Below are 20228 nucleotides of genomic sequence, written 5' to 3'. Positions count from 1 at the left end.
CTACCACACCCCGCTCCACACCACGCTACCACACCCCGCTCCACACCACGCTACCACACCCCGCTCCACACCACGCTACCACACCCCGCTCCACACCACGCTACCACACCCCGCTCCACACCACGCTACCAACTTTTTATGAAAAATTACACTTTTCTTGAAAATTTATACTTTTTTTTGAAAAATTTCACTTTTCCTGAAAATTTACACTTTTTCTGTAAATTTACATTTTTTTCTGAAAAATTGCAACTTTTTATGAAAAATTACACTTTTCTTGAAAATTTATACTTTTTTTTTAAAAAATTTCACTTTTCCTAAAAATTTACACTTTTTTCTGTAAATTTACATTTTTTTCTGAAAAATTGCAACTTTTTATGAAAAATTACACTTTTCTTGAAAAGTTATACTTTTTTTTGAAAAATTTCACTTTTCCTGAAAATTTACACTTTTTCTGTAAATTTACATTTTTTTCTGAAAAATTGCAACTTTATGAAAAATTAAACTTTTCTTGAAAATATATACTTTTTTTTGAAAAATTTCACTTTTCCTGAAAATTTACATTTTTCCTGTAAATTTACATTTTTTTCTAAAAACTTGCAACTTTTTATGAAAAATTACACTTTCCTTCAGAAAATTTACACTTTTTTTGAAAAATTTCATTTTTTCTGAAAATTTGCATTTTTTTCTGAAAAATTGCAGCTTTTTATGAAAAATTACACTTTTCTGGAAGATTTACACTTTTTTTGAAAAATTTCAATTTTCCTGAAAATTTACATTTTTCCTGTAAATTTACATTTTTTTCTAAAAACTTGCAACTTTTTATGAAAAATTACACTTTTCTTCAGAAAATTTACACTTTTTTTGAAAAATTTCATTTTTTCTGAAAATTTGCATTTTTTTCTGAAAAATTGCAACTTTTTATGAAAAATTACACTTTTCTGGAAAATTTACACTTCTTTTGAAAAATTTCATTTTTTCTGAAAATTTACACTTTTTCTGTAAATTTACATTTTTTCCTGAAAAATTGCAACTTTTTATGAAAAATTACACCTTTCTTGAAAATTTATACTTTTTTTGAAAAATTTCACTTTTTCTCAAAATTTACACTTTTTCTGTAAATTTACATTTTTTTCTGAAAAATTGCAACTTTTTATGAAAAATTACACTTTTCTTGAAAATTTATACTTTTTTCTGAAAAATATCACTTTCTGAAAACTTACACTTTTCTTGAAAATTTATATCTTTTTGAAAAATTTCACTTTTTCTCAAAATTTACACTTTTTATGTAAATTTACACTTTTTCTGAAGAATTTCACTTTTTCTGAAAAATTACACTATATCTAAAAATTTACACTCTTCAATCCAATTTTTTCTTAAATATAAAAATGTAAAAAAAACTAATTTTCAGAAAAAGTATAATTTTTCAAAAAAAATTAATTTATAAAAAAACGTAATTTTACAGAAAAAGTGAAATTTTTCAGAAAAAGTGTAAATTTACAGAAAAAGTGTAAATTTTCAGAAAATGTGTAAACTTTCAGGAAATGTGTATTTTTTCATAAAAAGTGCATTTTTTCAAAAATAGTGTAAATTTACAGAAAAAGTGTAAATTTTCAGAAAAAGTGTAATTTTTTGTAAAACTTGGAAAATAAGTTCGTCATAATAATGCTTTTATTTATTCACTATTCTAATAAACAATATGCATTCTTTCGGAACCTCTCTATTTATTTATTTGGTAATGCTAAAACACTCTATTTGAAAGTCGATTAGAGAAAACAGTATGATTCATTGGCAAGCGATGTAAATATTTGTGATCAGGTAAAATTGTGATGTAAGAGGAGGCTTAGCTCGGCAGGCCAGTCAGTCGTTGATAGGCCGGCCGGCTGTGTAGTGTTGTGTTTTGTCACAGAGCTGACATTTGGAAGTAGCGAGTCTTTTGACTATGGGAGTTAAAAACCTCTTGACGTCGTTCCTTCGAGGATGGTCTTGAGAGTTTGAGGTCTCTCTTGCTTCTCGATTGACACCGCTGGGGCGTTGTGTGTGGACCCCAATTAGCCCCATCGATTGGGATGCGAATCTGTTTAGCGGCAGATTTGCGTCCGGGGGAAGCCCCTATACTATTTCAGGTGACACTAGCTAGTTGTTGAAGATTATCAAGCAATAGATCCGAATAATATTTGAATTACATGGAAGATATGGAATGGAATATATTGAATAGAATGTCAGTGATGTCAGTGGCTAGGGGGCGGAGTACCCCCGGGTGAGTCTTACTATTTAACTATCAATTTTATCCAGATCAGTAAATGTTTGTTTTGTTATTTTCATGTACAATGAGAAAGTTTTTGCCAATGACCAATTAAAGGGATATTTGAGGTGAATTTGCATTGTGAGACCCGGTTGAGTAAGCCCCAAAAATAACGATTTTACATTTTCAAGAAATTTATAAATTTTCAGAAAAATGTAGTTTTTCAGAGAATTTATAAATTTTCAGAGAAAGTGTAATTTTAATGTGTATTTGTCAGAAAAAATTGAAGTTTTCTCAAAATTGTAACTAATTAATTAATAGTAATTTAATTACTTAATTTTTATTAGTTTGTAAATTTTGAGTAAACTGCTAACCATATAACCGGAAATCACTGCAAACCGTCAGTTTACTTCAGGATCTCATATAAAGATTTTGCTTGAGCCTTTAAAAGTTCAGAAATCACTTGAAGATTATGTGATACAAAACAATTCGTACAGTTTTTTTCTCTTCTGGGACTTTCACCCGATTTCAAAGTTTTTCTTTAAATACTTTTTATATTACCAGCATAACTCATCGTTAAACTTAGGATATTCACTTTATTGTTTTTTTACACGCGGTAAACTTAGCGATCACTTTTTTGCGAGGTAATTAACACTCATTCAATTTTCTAAACTTTTTTAAGAAAAAAGTAAAAAAGCACTAAAAAGAAAAAAACCGTGTGTGCACTATGTGCCCATATTTGAAGTGAAACTTCTTACTAAAATCTATTTTCATGAATTTTTTAGCAAGCTGTATATAATTATATCAACTTTAATTCGCAAACTCAGTTTTTTATAAACTTTAGTATTTGTCATATTATACAGGGTGCAAAACACCCTGTGCAATAATTTCGTGTGTAAATTATCTTAAATATAATTTTACGGTCAGAACTATTTCTCCTGGGTATTTTGTTTTTTGGATCATGTCAATACATGCCTTGGTAAATTTTTAACAGCGGAATGAACTGGCCACGAACAGTTTGCAAATTTTTCAATTATCATTATTGTTGATGTTATTTTTGATATGAAGATAAGGGACAGATCAAAAGCTATTTAACGAAATATTTTATTTATTAATAACCTATAAAATTATGAATGAACACAAAATAATTATTAATAATATGGTATAAAGTATAACACAGTCTATCGGATACAATAATTATATCACATAATCAAACTCGTCACCTGCCAGCAGTAAATGACGAATAATTCTAAAACTATTTTAACACAGATTAATAAACACAGCTACGTTCAAATAAAACTAAATATACGAGCAATATTTTGGCAAGACTTCGTATGGTCTACAATTACATATTAAAGATTGATATATGTCATATCTAATTCCATTTTTGTGAATTTTGAGTTGTGCCTAAGCATGGAAAATAGAGGAATGACTAATTCGTTAGGGAACCAGCCCCAAATAATTTATTCTTCTACCTATAGTTAACGTACGATCTAAAAGGAACTTGTCAGTGTGTCGTTTCTACTATCTTCATGAAGTATTTGCTAAAATTCTCTTAGGTTCTCTCAAAATTATTTCGTTATTTTTGGTCATTTGTAATTGATGCATATATGCTAAAAAGCAACACCACACTAGACTGCAGCTGCTTACAAATGGTACTCGGTTTTTCTCAGCAATGTAGCGAAAATTGATCGTTTGTAAAACCGGCCAGAAGCAAACTCCCACCTGAAAAAAAAAACATTTTAGAAAATTCAGAATTTTATTGACAGTTTTACTACGTACTTTCCAAGACGATAAAAATTTCTTCTCGACTTCTTTTTTCGCCTGTTCAACAGATTTTCCTTCCAGTAAGCTCATTCCGAAGAAGAAACAAACTAGAGCCGCTGGGCCGTATGTTACTTGTTCCACCAATGCCTGTAAAATATGCACATTCAATGAACACTTAAAAAAATTCTTGGCATCCTATAAAAAATCAAAATAAATTGGCGAGAAATTTGAAATTAGGCTCACATTTTAAAATGGGTTACTTGAATGAATAAGCATTGCCAATTAACATCAAATGTTTTTTACGATAATTTCGTATAATATCATATTCTTGTTTCTTACGTATGTAACACACATATTTAAATATAGAGTCAAGTAGTATAAATATGAACCACGCCATATTTAGCTAAAAAATGAGACATTGAAGTAAAATTACTGAAATCTTATATTCAGTGGTTTTCTTGTTATGAAAATTTAACAATAATCGTTAAAAGATCATCCCCATAATTTGTTTAATCTTTGTGTGATGAATCATGGAAAAAATTAAATTTCAAATCCACTGGTTTGCCTTTTTAAATAATTGTTTTACGGCATTTTGGTCTGAATTATAAATATGTAGACTCTTTTGTGCATACTGACTTTTGTACGAGTACTTTTGGTATATATTTACTTTTGCAATATACCGTATATATTTACTTTTGCAATATACACTAGTAACAGAGATATCCATGCATAGAGAACATAGAAAACTCAGCCTGCATATGAACTCCAATTTTAATAGAAATGTTTCTTACTTTTGCTATTGATGTTTTAAGAGAAGTTGCCGGCCACAATCTTGACGAAAGCTTTATCCAGGCGTATAACGTTGGAGCAGTAAACAAACCCCGTAAAGGCTAAATCTTAGAGCTTGTATCCAATCGTAATTCTCGATGGTTTTTCCGGACATAGTTTGCTGTATCAAACAAGATGTAGGCCATAAGGTACCTGTTCGGCAATTTTTACTGTAAGTGTTTATTTTTCCAGATATGTGCATTAACTTACCGTATGACAGCATACCCCGGGCGACTGGATGCCTGTTTGTAAAGGCCACTAATCTAGAAAATACTGCTACCATTGTTAATATGTGAACTGTATATTTATATGATTTCAGAGATTTATTTAAATTTCCGTAATATTTACGTTGCTTAAAAATTGAATGGCAAGTGAAATTCAAATTTTTAAACCATTACCGCACTGCTTTAGTTGGCCCGACAGACTGCCAGTTGCTAAGAATATAATTAACTTTAAAGGTGACTGTAGATTAGAAATAATTGCGTCAATATCGCGTAATTTTCTACGTCACTAAATTCTCAGCGCGTGATTCTGTCATGGCGTTCTGAACTTTGTATTTGTTTTGACTATTAGACTACGTAGCTCTGATTATAGTTTAATAATGCTAAAGATAGTTTAATTAATAATTATGACCAGGCGGAAATTATATCAAAGTTTTCAATGCAAAAGAATTAACAGTTGTTGTAAAAGTCAAAAGTCAAACGTCTTTGGATATCAATAAGCAGTAGCCTGCAGTAGTTTGGAAAGCAAAGTAGAATCCAAACTGTGAATCCAAAGACATCAAAATAAAGGCATCTATATAGTTTCTGCTTTGAATTTTATAGTTTGTTTTTATAATACACACCAAAAATATCTAGTAATCCTTTATTTAGATGTCTTTGGTAGAAACCGTAGGAATAGTAGAAACAGGAAACAGTCAGTACTATTCAAAAATCCAGTGGCGGTGTTATTGTATTGTGTTTTATACATTTAACTTGATTTGTTCTTATTGTAATTAGTACACGCATTTTAAGAAATATTACTATATTTGGCAAATGGCAAACAAGATGCAGGTACATTTAAAGTAAAATAATATTATAAACTTTACTGGAAAATATTATAAAAATTCCTGATATATTTTTATGAATCAAAGCACGCTCCTAGATATTTTATGAATGAAATCGGTCATGATTTTAGAAAATTGTGATCCCCTCACTGTTGTCCCGTTGTTTCAGATCCGTTTATCAGACGGTAGAAAACGCAGAAATATATTAATAGAAAATGTGCTATCTGAGTTCTTTCTAATGAGAGGGTATAAAAGGGGCAGTATAACAGTCATTATTTTTTAAATATTGAAAAAATACTATAGTATACACTCTGTAATGTTATGCTGTTCGCTATAATGAATGAATGAACATGGAATTCTGTGCATAGAATAACAGAATATAAATGGCATAAAATCATAAAATCTGTAATGGAATTACGTCGTTTTATAATATGCCAACTATTTATAATAGTTCAAGCACTTGCGAATTGCGATTTACAAATTGCGAAATGCATTCTGTTTGCCTTGCAATTAGTCACTTTTATAATATCCGCAAAAAGTTGAAAACATTTTAACTTTCCCGCCGCCCAAATTTTAATTCTTGGGAATCGCCAAAATCTTAAAATTTCTGACAGCGCCGCCATGATCATTAAATTTGGACCAATGAGAACGTTTCGCAAAATCGCGAACTACAGAATGGATAGACGCACTATGGAACTAAAATAGTTAGTGTTTACCAACCGGTTGGATAGCCCTTGGCCAACTGTGGCCCATTAAACCAATAAACTTCTCCCACTACTAACCTTAAAATAATGACAGGCGGGATGACAAGATTGACAAGTGAAATGACAGCAAATTATTTGTATTTTTTTTAGTCAGTGGTATTTTGCAATTGTTTACAATTTTGTTTTGAATTTTGGAATTTTGTTATTATTTTGTGTAGCAAACGACGCTTTGTTTGTTTGTTTTGTGTTTGTGCGTACAGAAATTATGGAGGAAGTTTTATTTCCCGAGGAACCAGAGACCTTATATTTCTCTATGATTTGAACTTTATGTTTTGTGCTATGTGTTTTGCCGTCATCATGCAATATTTTGTTCAGCCGATTGAACATCATTTGAACACGATCCAGGGAAAGGGTATCATGCAAAGCAAGTTCGATATGTAAAAACGTTGCCCATCTCTCAACTCCGTGAACGTAAAACGAACTGACTAGGTATAAATTTGTGCCTTCATTTCATAGTGTTGAACATTTGCTACCTCAACTGAACTTCAACTGCTGAGTTTATAAATCCAACTTAAAGGTGAATTCATTTTTGATGATGTCTTATTTAAATCTTAATCTGTTATAATAGCATAGATTGCAAACCCTGCGATCTTATATGCTTTGTTAGTGGCGTTGTTATATACGTTTTATAATACTATAGGTTAATCGAGGGGTAAACCGCTGGTGTATTTTGGTGTACAAGATGTTGGCATTTTTGGCATTTTCGTGGTATTATTGGTATTAGTACTAAATTATTTGGCATAGTGTACAGAAATTCATCAGCGGTTTACCCCTCGAGGTTAATTTGGCATATACATATGTTGTATATTATCAAATTTAATTTAGCATTTAACTGTAAGCATTTGAAGTGTAGAATAGTTTATACTTTTCAAATATTCCGTTGTTAAAAATAAATTTTCATTATTTTTTTTGCAGTTTTGATTTCGTAATATTTTTAAAAATACAAAAAATTTTATATTCACATTTAAACTGCCCGCCTTTTTTGTGGTAGATAATGCAGATACCTATTTTACCGATTACGTCTGTCATATTTCCATTAGTTTAGTTAGGGCTCAAGGGTGCGCTACAATCGATCCTCGTTAAACGTGTTGCCTACTTTTGACTATGGAAATGACAACTCTTTTATTTTATATTTCTCTATGGGATAGACGCACTATGGACGTACTGTAGTTAATTCTACCAACCGGCCGGATAGCCCTGGCCAACTGTGGCCCATTAAACCAATAAACTTCTCCCACTACTAACCTTAAAATAATGACAGGCGGGAGGAGGGGCGACTGAGGTTGGGTTGAGCGGAGAAGTGGAGGGCGGATCAAAATCAAAAATCTGCCTTTTCTTTATTTTTATTAAATTTTTAGACCTTTTATGAAATATTGTGTAATTTATAACTATACACATTTGAATAATGGACAAGGAATTTAAATAAACCAACTAGATTTTTTATATAACATGGAAGGTGGTGCGGGATTTTTCAAAGATTTTCATGGTTTGCAAAAGATTGAAACAATTCAAATACTACCGTATTCTATATCCGAGTAAGTAATCTTAAAATATAATAAGTACCTATTATTTATAATTGTGTATATACATAGGTATATTTGTATAAATGTGTCTATCATTTGACTGAGATATAATATCAATAATTTTTTAGTAGGTATGCCATTTTATTTTATTTATTTGTTTGCAGATGTGAATATGAGAGAATTGAAAATCTTTTCAAATACAGTAATGATTCCAATACATCAACTGGACTCATCTTCTTACATTACTTTCGAGATATAATTAAGAGACAAATTGAAGTAACAATTAAAGATGATGTACCTCTAGAAGAGATCATCTGCAAAAATATTGTGAAAATATTAAAAGAATATAAATTAAGACAATATTTTAACAGGCAGTTTTTTGTTAAACTACCTGCAAATACTCTTGAAAGGATTTATAAGGTAACTTTCTTTAATTAACATTACATAAAATTATAAGTTAGATTAGCTATTATATGATTTATCTTTCGTAATATTAAATTGTAGCTAGTAGAGAATATAACAGATCGTCTGCCCAATGACCATTTTAATAGAGTTTATAATAAGGATACTCAGCCATCATGGGATATAGATTTCCTTAAACCTTATGTATCTCTAAATCCAGTTTTTTCTGTTCCTCTGAAAGATAAATTTCCTGAAATTCAAAATAAAATTGACAATCAGAAGAAAAATGAGTTTTCTTTACTATATATTGATCCAAAAAATGATAGCCAGAAACATTCAGAATCTTATTCTCTCCAAACAATGTTTGAAATATATAAAGATTCCATACCAAATTACAACTATGAAGAATTCAAGTCGATAGTGCAAGATCAACTAATATCCAATAAAAGCGATGATGATGTTGCAGCATATTTGTTAGATACATTTGGTTGTGCTATTTTTGATTTTATATCAGAAATTGTGAGAAATAGACATAATGTAATCGATTACAGTTCTAAACAGTGTAAGTGTTCTATGAATATTCTTTGCCATTATTTTTTGTACAATATTGAGACAATATAGAAAAAAACAGCTATAAGCCACCTTAGAAATGACTATCGATGACATTTGCACTCCAACTCTGACGCTATTTTTTTCAATCTTATGGTATACCTTATGATCAAGATATACTTTATGATTCTTGGTCATACAGTATGAACGAAAAAAAAAACGGCGTCCAGTTTGCTTGGAAATGATGATCCAGGGGAAAACATGATAAGCGCCTTGTTACTAATTTTACAAGAGAGCCCTGGACGACTGGTGATTATCAGGTTTTTTTCTGTGTATGTAAATTTTTACTAGGCATGTATCATAGGATTTAACAGCTTATTACGCTGGAGAGTTTATACATTTTGTAGAGACCAGTTAGACCTACTATAATATAGTAAAATTATGAAATTGGCACTTATCATGTTTTCCCGGACCCCTTCAGTTTTCACATAAAATCACAGCATCGCTAACGCCTTTTTTCGATCTTATAGCACAACAGCATTATTTGTCTGTCATTGTTAAGCATTCTTGATCATAATAAAACTTTTTTTGATCACATTGTATCTATTTTTGGAACAGATTTTGAAAATGGAAGTAACTCACTTAAAACGTTTACCAAAAACAGTAGTAGTGCCGTTATAGCTGGTACTGTAACAGTTCAGTCTGAGAAGGAAAGCAATGCACTAAAAAAATTAAGAAAAATCGAAAAAAAGGAAAAGAGTAAGATGTCATCTACTGAAATTGAACAGTAAGTTACCACAAAATCAAGAACAAATTAGAGTATATTTTATGATGGTATTTTTCCTTTAGAGCTGAAGTTGAGTATGAAGTAGCAAAGAGTACCCCATTATTTAAAAGACAAGCACCTTTTAAAATAGATCCAGAGGAATATCCACATGTTCATGATCAAATGAGAAATCATATGATAACTAGTAAGTATTATTTTATCTTAATATTTTAAGAATAATCCATGTTGATATACCAGTTAAACATAAATTAATTGGGGGTACTTTAGTCTACTTTTTGTTTATTTCTAAAACATTACAGCTAAATATGACGGAGTCTCAATAATGCAGCCTGAGAATGCTATTAAAAAAGTTACTAATGATTATGCTGAATTTATCATACCGGGAGGTAAAAAGGGAGATGTCAAAGATATGAAACTAGTTCAAGTTAGTTCACTAGACACTGTAGGACAATTAGTGTTTAAGGATATTAATGAATTTAATAGGTACAGATAAAAAAACTATATATTAAGAAATTCCAGAGGATATAGTCGCTGGGAAAAATTATGTGCACAATATTTCAGTATTTCTTAAGGTTTTATTAATTTTATTATTGGGAAAAATAATTTTTTTTAACCTAACCAACACATGCACCGCCGTTTTTAACTCATCATTCCTAACCGGTCGGTTAAATCAGTGCAAAATTACCGAAGTGTATGGGGGCCTTAACGCATTTCTTGGATATTTCAATGTCTTTCATATATTTTACAGATCATGATTTTTTTAATACTTGAATGCACCATATTTCACAGCCTACTATCTCCTCTTAAATATTTCACATGGTACCTCTATATTTTGCATAATAATATTTGCTCATTTTTTAATAATATTTAAGAATACAGTCTGAAGTATTTCCTGTTGCTTATCATTCAAACGAAAATATTTTGGTTTGTGCTCCAACCGGTGCTGGAAAGACAAATATTGCTTTACTAACCATTGTTCATCAAATCCGATGCCATATGGAGGGAAGTTTAATAAGAAAGAACGATTTTAAGGTAAATTAAATTATGAATTTGTAAAATGTGATTAAAACAAACATTATTTAGATTATTTATGTTTGCCCAATGAAAGCGCTAGCTACGGAAATGGTCACAAATTTTAGTAAAAAGTTGGCTCCAGTTGGCATATCTGTTAAAGAATGCACGGGGGACATGCAATTAACAAAGAAAGAAATTGCGGAAACGCAAATGCTGGTCACAACGCCCGAAAAATGGGACGTTATAACAAGAAAAGGAGCTGGTATGATTATGCATATAAACTGATTTGTATACCACCTTAAATAATTATTATTGTCTATTCTTAGTTGATACGGAAGTAGTAGGTTTGGTAAAACTGTTAATAATTGATGAAGTTCATTTACTTAATGGCTCTAGAGGACCAGTTATTGAAGCATTGGTAGCAAGAACATTGCGACAAGTCGTGAGCAGTCAGAGTATGATTAGAATAGTAGCCCTATCTGCTACACTCCCTGGATATTTAGATGTCGCTCAGTTTTTGAAAGTGAATCCGAAAAATGGATTATTCTTCTTTGATAACAGGTACTAGTCCTAATAAGTATTTCTCTGTGTTTCATGATTTGAAATAATTACAATAATTATAAAGAGTCTAAAAATAAATCAAGAAAATGGATTAGAAATAGTAAACTTTTAGATTTCGGTCGGTACCTTTGACAACAAGTTTTATAGGCGTTAAAAAGAAAAACGAGATAGAAACAATGGATATGGTCTGTTATGAGAAAGTAGTACAATTTGTCCGGGAAGGACATCAGGTAAGTAATGATTAATAAGTATAAAATAGGCAAGGAAATAAACTCTCTTCTATCAAATAACGTGATCTTGTAAAATTATTTTTTCTATATGTATTATAGAAATTATTTTTTATATGTCATGAACAGTTTATCTAGAGTAATTTTTTGTACATACATCTGCAAATATTTTAAGGCAATGGTTTTTGTCACATCTAGAAACGCCACTGCCACCGTGGCAAAACGATTAATCGAAATAGCACAAGAAAAAGGAACTCTTAGACTTTTTGAACCTGAAAAAGGAATTAAAATTAATAGATCAGGATATAAAAACAGCGACTTAGGCTTTTTAGTACCACAAGGATTTGGTATTCATCATGCAGGTAAATTACAATTTATAAATAGGCTGGTTTGTCAAAGATAAAAGATTTGGTCAAAGTCAGAGTTTTTGTAAAAAAGATTTTGGAATTTATTTTATTATTGAGTTGATGAAAAAAGTTTATGCCGAATTTCTACAGCAATGGCAAAAAAAATATTTTGACTTTTTTCAAATACAAAACAGAAATGTTGAACTGTAAGATTCAAAGTAATTATTTAGACTTTTATGGTAAGAAGTATTATATTTAGTATAATAGTATTTATTTAAGAATCACGTATTTTTTATTAATTTAATTTGTTTTATTAAATTTTGGTGAATGGAAATATTTTTTTAAAATCTTTCGAAAAAATATAAAAATATTGAAAATTTAAACTTGGTGCATCAAATTCTGAACAACTTTACTTATGTAAAGAGTATTTATAATTGTCCACCATAATAGTTGTAACACGACAAATAATGGTCAAAAAGTTTTTTTATTAAAGGGTATATTGAAGAAATTCCACATAATTTTTTTAGTAACTCACTATAAAAATGTGACTTTGTCTGGCTAGTGCACGTTCATATTGGCACTGCTTGAGCGTTGAACTTTGCGCGATGCCTCTCGAGCGACGCCACAAAATAATTTTAGTGCACCTAAAGTAATATTTGCAATATTAAAATAATTAGGTATGGTGAGGAACGATAGACTTGAAGTGGAACATATGTTTAGAAAAGGAGAACTTAAAGTAATAGTCTGTACCACAACATTGGCTTGGGGTGTTAATTTACCAGCACATGCTGTTATAATAAGGGTGTGTACATAAATTCTCCATATTTTACTATGTATTTTTTTATTTCTTTTATTTTTAGGGAACGCTTCATTATGACGCAACAAAGTCTACTTTCGTAGATATGGATATGTTGGACGTTCAACAAATTTTTGGCAGAGCTGGGAGGCCCCAATATGATACGTCGGGTTATGGAATAATTATTACTACAATGGCAAATATGTCAAAGTATATGGGATTAATGTTATCTCAAGTTCCTATTGAGAGTCAGTTTTTCAACTGTGTCCCAGACAACCTTAATGCTGAGGTACAGCGATAAATTGATTTATGTATTAAAATTAAATGCAATAGATAGCAAAAAAACGACGTCAGCGATGGCTATGAAATGAAGACAACTTTTCATTTTTAAATTGCACTTCGGCATATTTTTACTTTATTCCATAGAAAATGACACTGTGATTAGAATAACATGTGCCAACTTTTGACATTTTCGCTTAAAAGAAAATCGTATTTTAAATTTCAATCTAGAACGCCATGCTTGTATAAAAACATTAATTTTTAATTAAGGAGCCTTGAAAAAATAGATTTGATCGTCTAATGTTTTTCGTGTCTTGTCTTGGTGGGTTAAAAAATGCCCAAATCGTATTTTTAGTCATATCTCATTTTTTTCAAATGGAACAAGTGTGGCTCATTAGCAAAAAATAAAAATATATTGCGGGAAAGCCACCACGTCCTCAAAATGACTACATATTTTACCTAAAAACGCAATTTAATTAACACAGTCGACACTCCCAATTTTAAATTTTTAGGGAGCTTTGTTGTTTATTTAAATTCTTTTTTTTTTTCAGATTATATTGGGAACAGTTTCAAATGTGAGAGAGGCCATGGAATGGCTTGCAAATACATTTTTGTTTTGCAGAATCAAAAAGAATCCCTTAGTTTACGGTCTAACATTTAAAGAAGTTTTCGATAATATGCAGTTTAACCAATATTTGCAAATGAAACTTGACGAGGCAGCTAAAATTTTGGAAAAATCTCAAATGATTCGCTTTGATACAACACTGGGTGAACTTCGTCCTACGAATTTCGGACGAATCGCTAGTTTTTACTATATTTCTTATAAAACGATGGAGCTTTTTTATGAAAAATTTAATAGAGATATATCAGAAGCTGACATAATTCGATTATTAAGTGAGGCATACGAATTTCAACAAATACAGGTATATTAATTTTTATTTAGATTTTCTTTTAATGACAAGATTTATGTATAGGTGAGAATGGACGAAATCCACGAATTGGATAGATTAAGGGAATGTAATGAGTATGATATTAATTTAGACTTTGCAAATGTAACTTCAAAAGTAATATGTTTAATACAAGCCAATATTAGCAAAGCTATAATCAGAGTTTCTTCCTTAGTTTCCGACTCGCAGTATATCATGCAGGTAATTACTCATATAAATATATTTTTCTTTATTATATTATTTAAACTTTAAGACTGTAGTGAGATTGGCTAGAGCACTATTTGAGATTGCAAAAGATAGAAATTATGCACTTCAAGTTTCAAGAACTCTAAAATTAGCTCAGATGATGGAACAACAAACATGGGACAGCGTACATCCATTGTGGCAGTTTAAAGAGCTGGTACCGCACTTAAGCTCATACAGGTACGTTATTAACTAAGAAACGATAATTTTGATGAGCCTTTTAACTTTATTCTAATTTGGTGTTAATAGAGCAATGGAAATACTAAACATGAACATTGATGAGCTTAGAGACCTCTCAGAAAGGGATTTGGAAAGTCTGTTTAGATCCAAACATGTCGCAAACAGAATAAGCCATTTCTGTCGCATATTTCCTGTGGTTGAAGTAGATATAGTTGTTAAACCAATTACTGATGGAGTTATTAGGTAATAGGTGGTTATAACTGTTATGCACATTAATTCATTCTAACCTTGATATTTTAAGAGTGAGATTATTAGTAACACCCAGATTTAAATGGGACAATCAAACTCATGGTAGTGTTCAACATTACTACGCTTACGTCGAAGATCCGATTCATGATAGCATTTATCATATTGACTCATTTGTCGTAACAAAGCGCATGTGTTTACCAGGAGCAGATCCGATAGAACTAGTTTTCACAGTTCCTTTAACAAAACCTCTTTCGTGGGAGTACTACGTTCATGTTGTTAACAGTCATTTTATTCGTAAGTAATATATGTTTAGTAATTTGCCAGATGAAATAAGTTTATTATTTATATTCTAGATTCAGAACGAATCGAAGTAATCAATTTGGATGAAATAAAACTGTTTCCTTCGGAATCCTTTCAAACGAAAATACTGGATTTACAGCCTTTATCAAAAAAAGTTTTACGCAACAGGGCCTACGAGGATCTTTATCCTTTTACTCATTTTAATGCAGTTCAAAGCCAAGTGTTTCATTCTTGTTATTATACCGATACTCCGATTATATTAGGAGCTCCGACAGGTTCTGGAAAAACAATTGTTGCAGAACTGTGTATTTTAAGATTATTTTCATTAAATCCGGAACAAAAGGTATATCTAAATACATAAGGAAGTCAACTACAAGTGGCTCAGCCATATTTTTTTAATATGAAAATACGAAAAATACATTTAGAAGATAGGTTCAACTAAAAACAGTCGTAATTTACATTGTAAGTATTTTTAAATTTAAACTGCCAGTGGGGAGTAGCCATTTGAACATGTATAGTGTATTTGTAATTAGTAATGGCTTGGATGAAATTTTCATTTCAAACTAGTAAACATGCATCACATTTTGCATTGCAAATGAAAAAAAAGTGCTGAGAACCACTTGTCGTTACCCAATATATTTCTACAGAAAATTACAATCTTAATTATTTTAAATTAGGTGGTCTACATAGCTCCCATGAAAGCACTCGTCCGAGAAAGGGTTTTGGATTGGTCTAAAAAATTTGTTAAAATAAATAAGAGAGTTGTTGAGGTAACTGGAGATATAACGCCTAGATCAGAGCTTATAAGATCGGCGCATATTATTATTACAACTCCAGAAAAATGGGACGCGATGAGTAGGAATTGGACGGAAAAAGACTTTGTTAAACAAGTTGGTTTGATGATTATCGACGAGATCCATCTTTTAGGTAAGGTTCATTATACATATAATCGGATTACGCAATCCCGCCCTCCTTTTCGTGTGAATATTTTTTCGGCAATTTTATTGTCATTTGAAATTACCACAACACATTTACTACGTGAAACAGCGTTCCATCATACGAACTTTGTACCTGAGAAGTTTATAGATTCAATAACTGCACTAGTAAAAACCAAAATACTTAAATATTATGACATAGCCACACTTTCAATATTATTTCAATGCGATCAAAATGAACGCTAACCGGGACGGCTAATCGGAAATTAGCAGTAGCCGAACAGTTCTGATTTCTGCCGTACCGGGCGCTACTGTCGAAATTTTAAAACATCGGTTGTAATGCACCAAGCCTATATCACTCCAATAATGTTTGTAAGTTTGTGCAGAATAAATTAACTATTAGTATCGAATATTTATTCTTGTAGCAATATACGATACATTTCTGTTGAATAATCCTAGAATTTGGTATTTTTTATTTTCAAGTTTCTCAAGTTAAGAAATTTGAAAACCCAGCTTAATATTTTTGTTTGTTTTGTGTAAGAATTCGAATCAAACTTAATAATTACTCTAAATTATCCAAACTTAGGTGAGGATCGCGGACCAGTCCTTGAAGTTATCGTTTCCAGAATGAACTGCATAAACCACAAAAAAAATACTAACGTTAGAATCATTGGTCTCTCAACTGCTATGGCTAATCCTGGCGATCTGGCTAACTGGTTAAATTGCGATAAAGTAAATAATATATTTTAAACGTAAATAATTTTGTACGTAAAATGCTTTTTTTTCGTAGAGAGGTTTATTTAACTTTAGTTCGGCCGTCCGACCGGTACCTTTGGAAATCCACCTTCAAGGTTTTGAAGTGAAACATTATTGTCCAAGAATGGCCGCCATGAATAAATCAGTGTATCAGGCCATATGCCAATACGCATCTCAAAGTTCCGCCTTGATTTTTGTGTCTTCCCGTAAACAAACGCGCATTACGGGCTATGAGCTGATGAAATTCTTACTTTCCGAAAACAATCCACAGAAATGGATGCACTGCGAATCGTACGAGTTGGAAGATATTAAAGCAAGACTGGTCGATCAAGATTTGGCTCAACTATTAACTTTCGGTATTGGAATGCACCACGCAGGTAGGCTTATTGGCTAATTATTTTGAGTGTCACTAAATGGTGTGTTTTTAAGGGTTAACCGACACGGATAGAAACTTAGTTGAGGAACTATATGTAAACCAAAAAATACAGGTTCTTGTTGCTACAGCTACCTTGGCATGGGGTGTTAATTTTCCGGCTAGATTGGTTGTAGTTAAAGGTGAATATTTTCGTAACAGCTTTGAAATCAATTCAAAGTTGAAAAACGCAATGTTTAAATTGATCAACATTTTAATTGAAAAGAAAATCTAAATAGAAAGTATCTTGTAGGCACGGAATATTTTGACGCAGCTACTAAACGTTACGTCGATATGCCGATAACAGACGTCATTCAGATGGCCGGTAGAGCTGGTAGACCACAGTACGACACCACTGGCGTAGCCTGTGTTATGGTGCAAGAAAGTAAAAAGAATTTTTACAGGTACAACACTAACAGTAACATATTTATATGAAGTTGGTCCAGCGAGAGATAACAAGGTACACCGAATATTAACTATTAAATTGTGGCAGTGACAAGCATTGGATGTCTCTTATCGAAATGTTATCTGACTCGTTGGCAGACTTATATAAATTGTGCGTTTATTCTCGTGGGGTAATACAAACTGAAAATAGTCAAAATTCATGTTTTCGTCTGCAAATAAATAAATTAAAAGATCAAATATAAAAATTAAGAATGTTAAATTATGTTTATTAAATAACTAAAACAGTATTATTAAAAAATGGCAGAATTATGTATTCACGATGTCGATTTTGAAAAACAAAATTTATTATATTTCTTCTATTTATAGGAAATTCCTATTTGAACCGTTTCCGGTAGAATCAAATCTTCTGGAAACATTGCCAGATCATGTTAATGCCGAAATTGCCAATGGAAATATAGTTAGTAAACCTCAACTAATAGAATTCATTGAATCAACATTTTTCTTCAGAAGGTAACTTTTATATTGTATTGTTTCAGTTAATAATTCTAATAACACCTTGTTTTCATATTCTATTCTATCCATTTATAAATTTATTTAGATTACTAGCCAATCCAAGTTATTACCAATTGGAAGGAGACACTGATCCTTTAGAGTATGTTAGTGAATTGGTAGATTCTGTTATTAATACTTTACAACAACATGACTGTGTATTAGCATCAGAAACTGAGGTAAAGTAAATAAATTATTTATCTATACCGATTTGGTCATTTTAGAAGGTCATTTTTTTGGTCACTTGTAAGACAGAAAATAATATAAATGGCCATACAATGTTGCCGGGTTTTTACGTTTGTAGGAAAATTTGTGTAGAAAAAAAAACTATTTTAAAAACGTTCATGTATACTACTGAAATGGAGATAATATATCTAAGCTAAATATAATCTATTACATCTGTAGTAAAATGAGTAACTAATTGTGAAAAATAAGTTTCAACCCTAAATGCAACATTTTCCATATACGCCTACTTGTGCAGTTGTAGTTATTGAACTTTTGATTCAAAATTCGGTAATACCGCATAGAAGAAATGTATCAACACAACTTTTATTTCTTCGTAATACATTTGATTTTCCATTAAGCTTCCTACATCACTGTCTTACACGTTAAAATCCAGACCACACTTCTAAAATGACCAAATCGGTATAATAATAAAAATATTTAAATTTCAGAATATCAAGAACTTTTATGAGACTACTTTCTTAGGCATGTTAGGTTGTCAATATTATTTATCTTATAAAACTGTACATTTTCTGAGTGAGAATATGCAATTTGATAATTCTATAGATGATTTACTCTCCCTTATTTGCCAAGTAGAAGAATATAAACTATTTCCAGTTAGACATAATGAAGACAATATAAATAAGTAAGAGATATATTATATAATATACCTATACTTTACGATTGCCACAATACATCGCATGCATACATATATATTTGATATTTATAAACCTCTTTTTAGGGATTTAGCTAGGGATCTAGATATTAAATCAAATTTTCCATTTGATTCTCCTAGTTTAAAGGTTCTATTAATGATAAAATGCTACCTTCTGGATGCAAACCTACCAAATCAAGAATATGTACTTGATCTTAAATCTGTACTGGATCAAATTATTCGAATTATTCATGTAATACAATATAAAATAGTAAATTATTTTATTTGAGTAAATGTTTGATTTTAGGCAATGATGAATTTAGCTGCGGGAAGACACTGGCTTGATTGTACTATTAAATTAATATATCTTTGTCAGATGCTTATACAAGGTTATATGGTGTCAGAATCCAACCTTATTATGCTCCCTTACGTCAACAAAAGCAATTCGATTCAAATTAGAGAGAAATGGTCAAAACTATTGCAACTTGATGATTTCAGTATACCATCAATTAGAGCCTACATGGATAGACATAAAGATAATAAAGAGGTGCTATACATATTTACGGATATTTTTGGAAGTAAAGCATCATCGGAGATCATGAAATCGATCAACGGGTTACCTATATTGACCATACAAACCAAGATTAGCAGTTGCGAAATGAAAAACTGTATTGAACCAGAAGTAAATGAGCAAAATTGTAGTATAATTAATCTCGAGATAAAAGGCGAAGGTGAATATATATTAACTTTAGAGTTATATAGGGATGGCTCTAGTCAAATGAACGTACATAGTAAAAAATTTAATAAGCAAAAAGAAGAATTTTGGTTTATGGTATTATCAATGGAAGGAAAACTGGAATTTAGGAAATTTTCCTTTAGTAAAAAATATAAAAAGATAGAAATTCCATTATATTTAAGAAGAGGTAAGGAAAAAACTTAATCCTAAATTGATAATTCTAATAAATTGTTTCTTCTATAGGATTTTATCAGTATACACTTCACATTATGAGTGATTGTTATATAGGATTTGATCAAATTTTAACTTACAGTATCAAAAATATTTGATTATATAATTTACATTGAGTTTTGATCTGTACATACTTTTTCGGTTAGTATATTTGTTTATAATATATACATGAAAAGATTATAGTTATATTCACGTTGATGTTATATTTTATTTTATTTTTATAAAGATGGATTAATTTCAAAAAGTAATGTTTAATATAACTTCTTGAAATAAAACA

At 30.7% G+C, this 20228-nt stretch overlaps 1 protein-coding gene and 1 pseudogene across 1 annotated transcript; one reads left to right on the top strand and one right to left on the bottom strand.

The window, feature by feature from the left end:
• Positions 1-3336: 3336 nt before the first annotated feature.
• On the bottom strand, positions 3337-5286 carry LOC115885603 (annotated as a pseudogene).
• A 2594-nt stretch (positions 5287-7880) lies between these two features.
• LOC115885602 (activating signal cointegrator 1 complex subunit 3-like) lies at positions 7881-20226 on the top strand. The gene is made up of 30 exons (XM_030904564.1): positions 7881-8181; positions 8334-8589; positions 8674-9133; positions 9739-9907; positions 9970-10091; positions 10207-10390; positions 10780-10939; positions 10991-11183; positions 11248-11482; positions 11595-11712; positions 11885-12071; positions 12734-12858; positions 12917-13141; positions 13683-14054; positions 14106-14279; positions 14332-14501; positions 14571-14744; positions 14803-15044; positions 15104-15393; positions 15728-15977; positions 16572-16717; positions 16776-17118; positions 17171-17296; positions 17407-17557; positions 17925-18068; positions 18157-18286; positions 18782-18975; positions 19072-19237; positions 19292-19907; positions 19964-20226. The coding sequence occupies exons 1-30, from the start codon at positions 8096-8098 to the stop codon at positions 20047-20049; spliced, it is 6294 nt and encodes a 2097-aa protein (XP_030760424.1). The 5' UTR covers positions 7881-8095; the 3' UTR covers positions 20050-20226.
• The last annotated feature ends 2 nt before the right edge of the window (positions 20227-20228 follow it).

This window comes from Sitophilus oryzae, unplaced genomic scaffold, assembly GCF_002938485.1.
Source record: "Sitophilus oryzae breed Bouriz unplaced genomic scaffold, Soryzae_2.0 scaffold_402_pilon_pilon, whole genome shotgun sequence".
NCBI lineage: Eukaryota > Metazoa > Arthropoda > Insecta > Coleoptera > Curculionidae > Sitophilus > Sitophilus oryzae.
The sequence above is the reverse complement of the archived record's forward strand: the minus strand, read 5'-3'. Positions and strand labels throughout refer to the sequence as shown.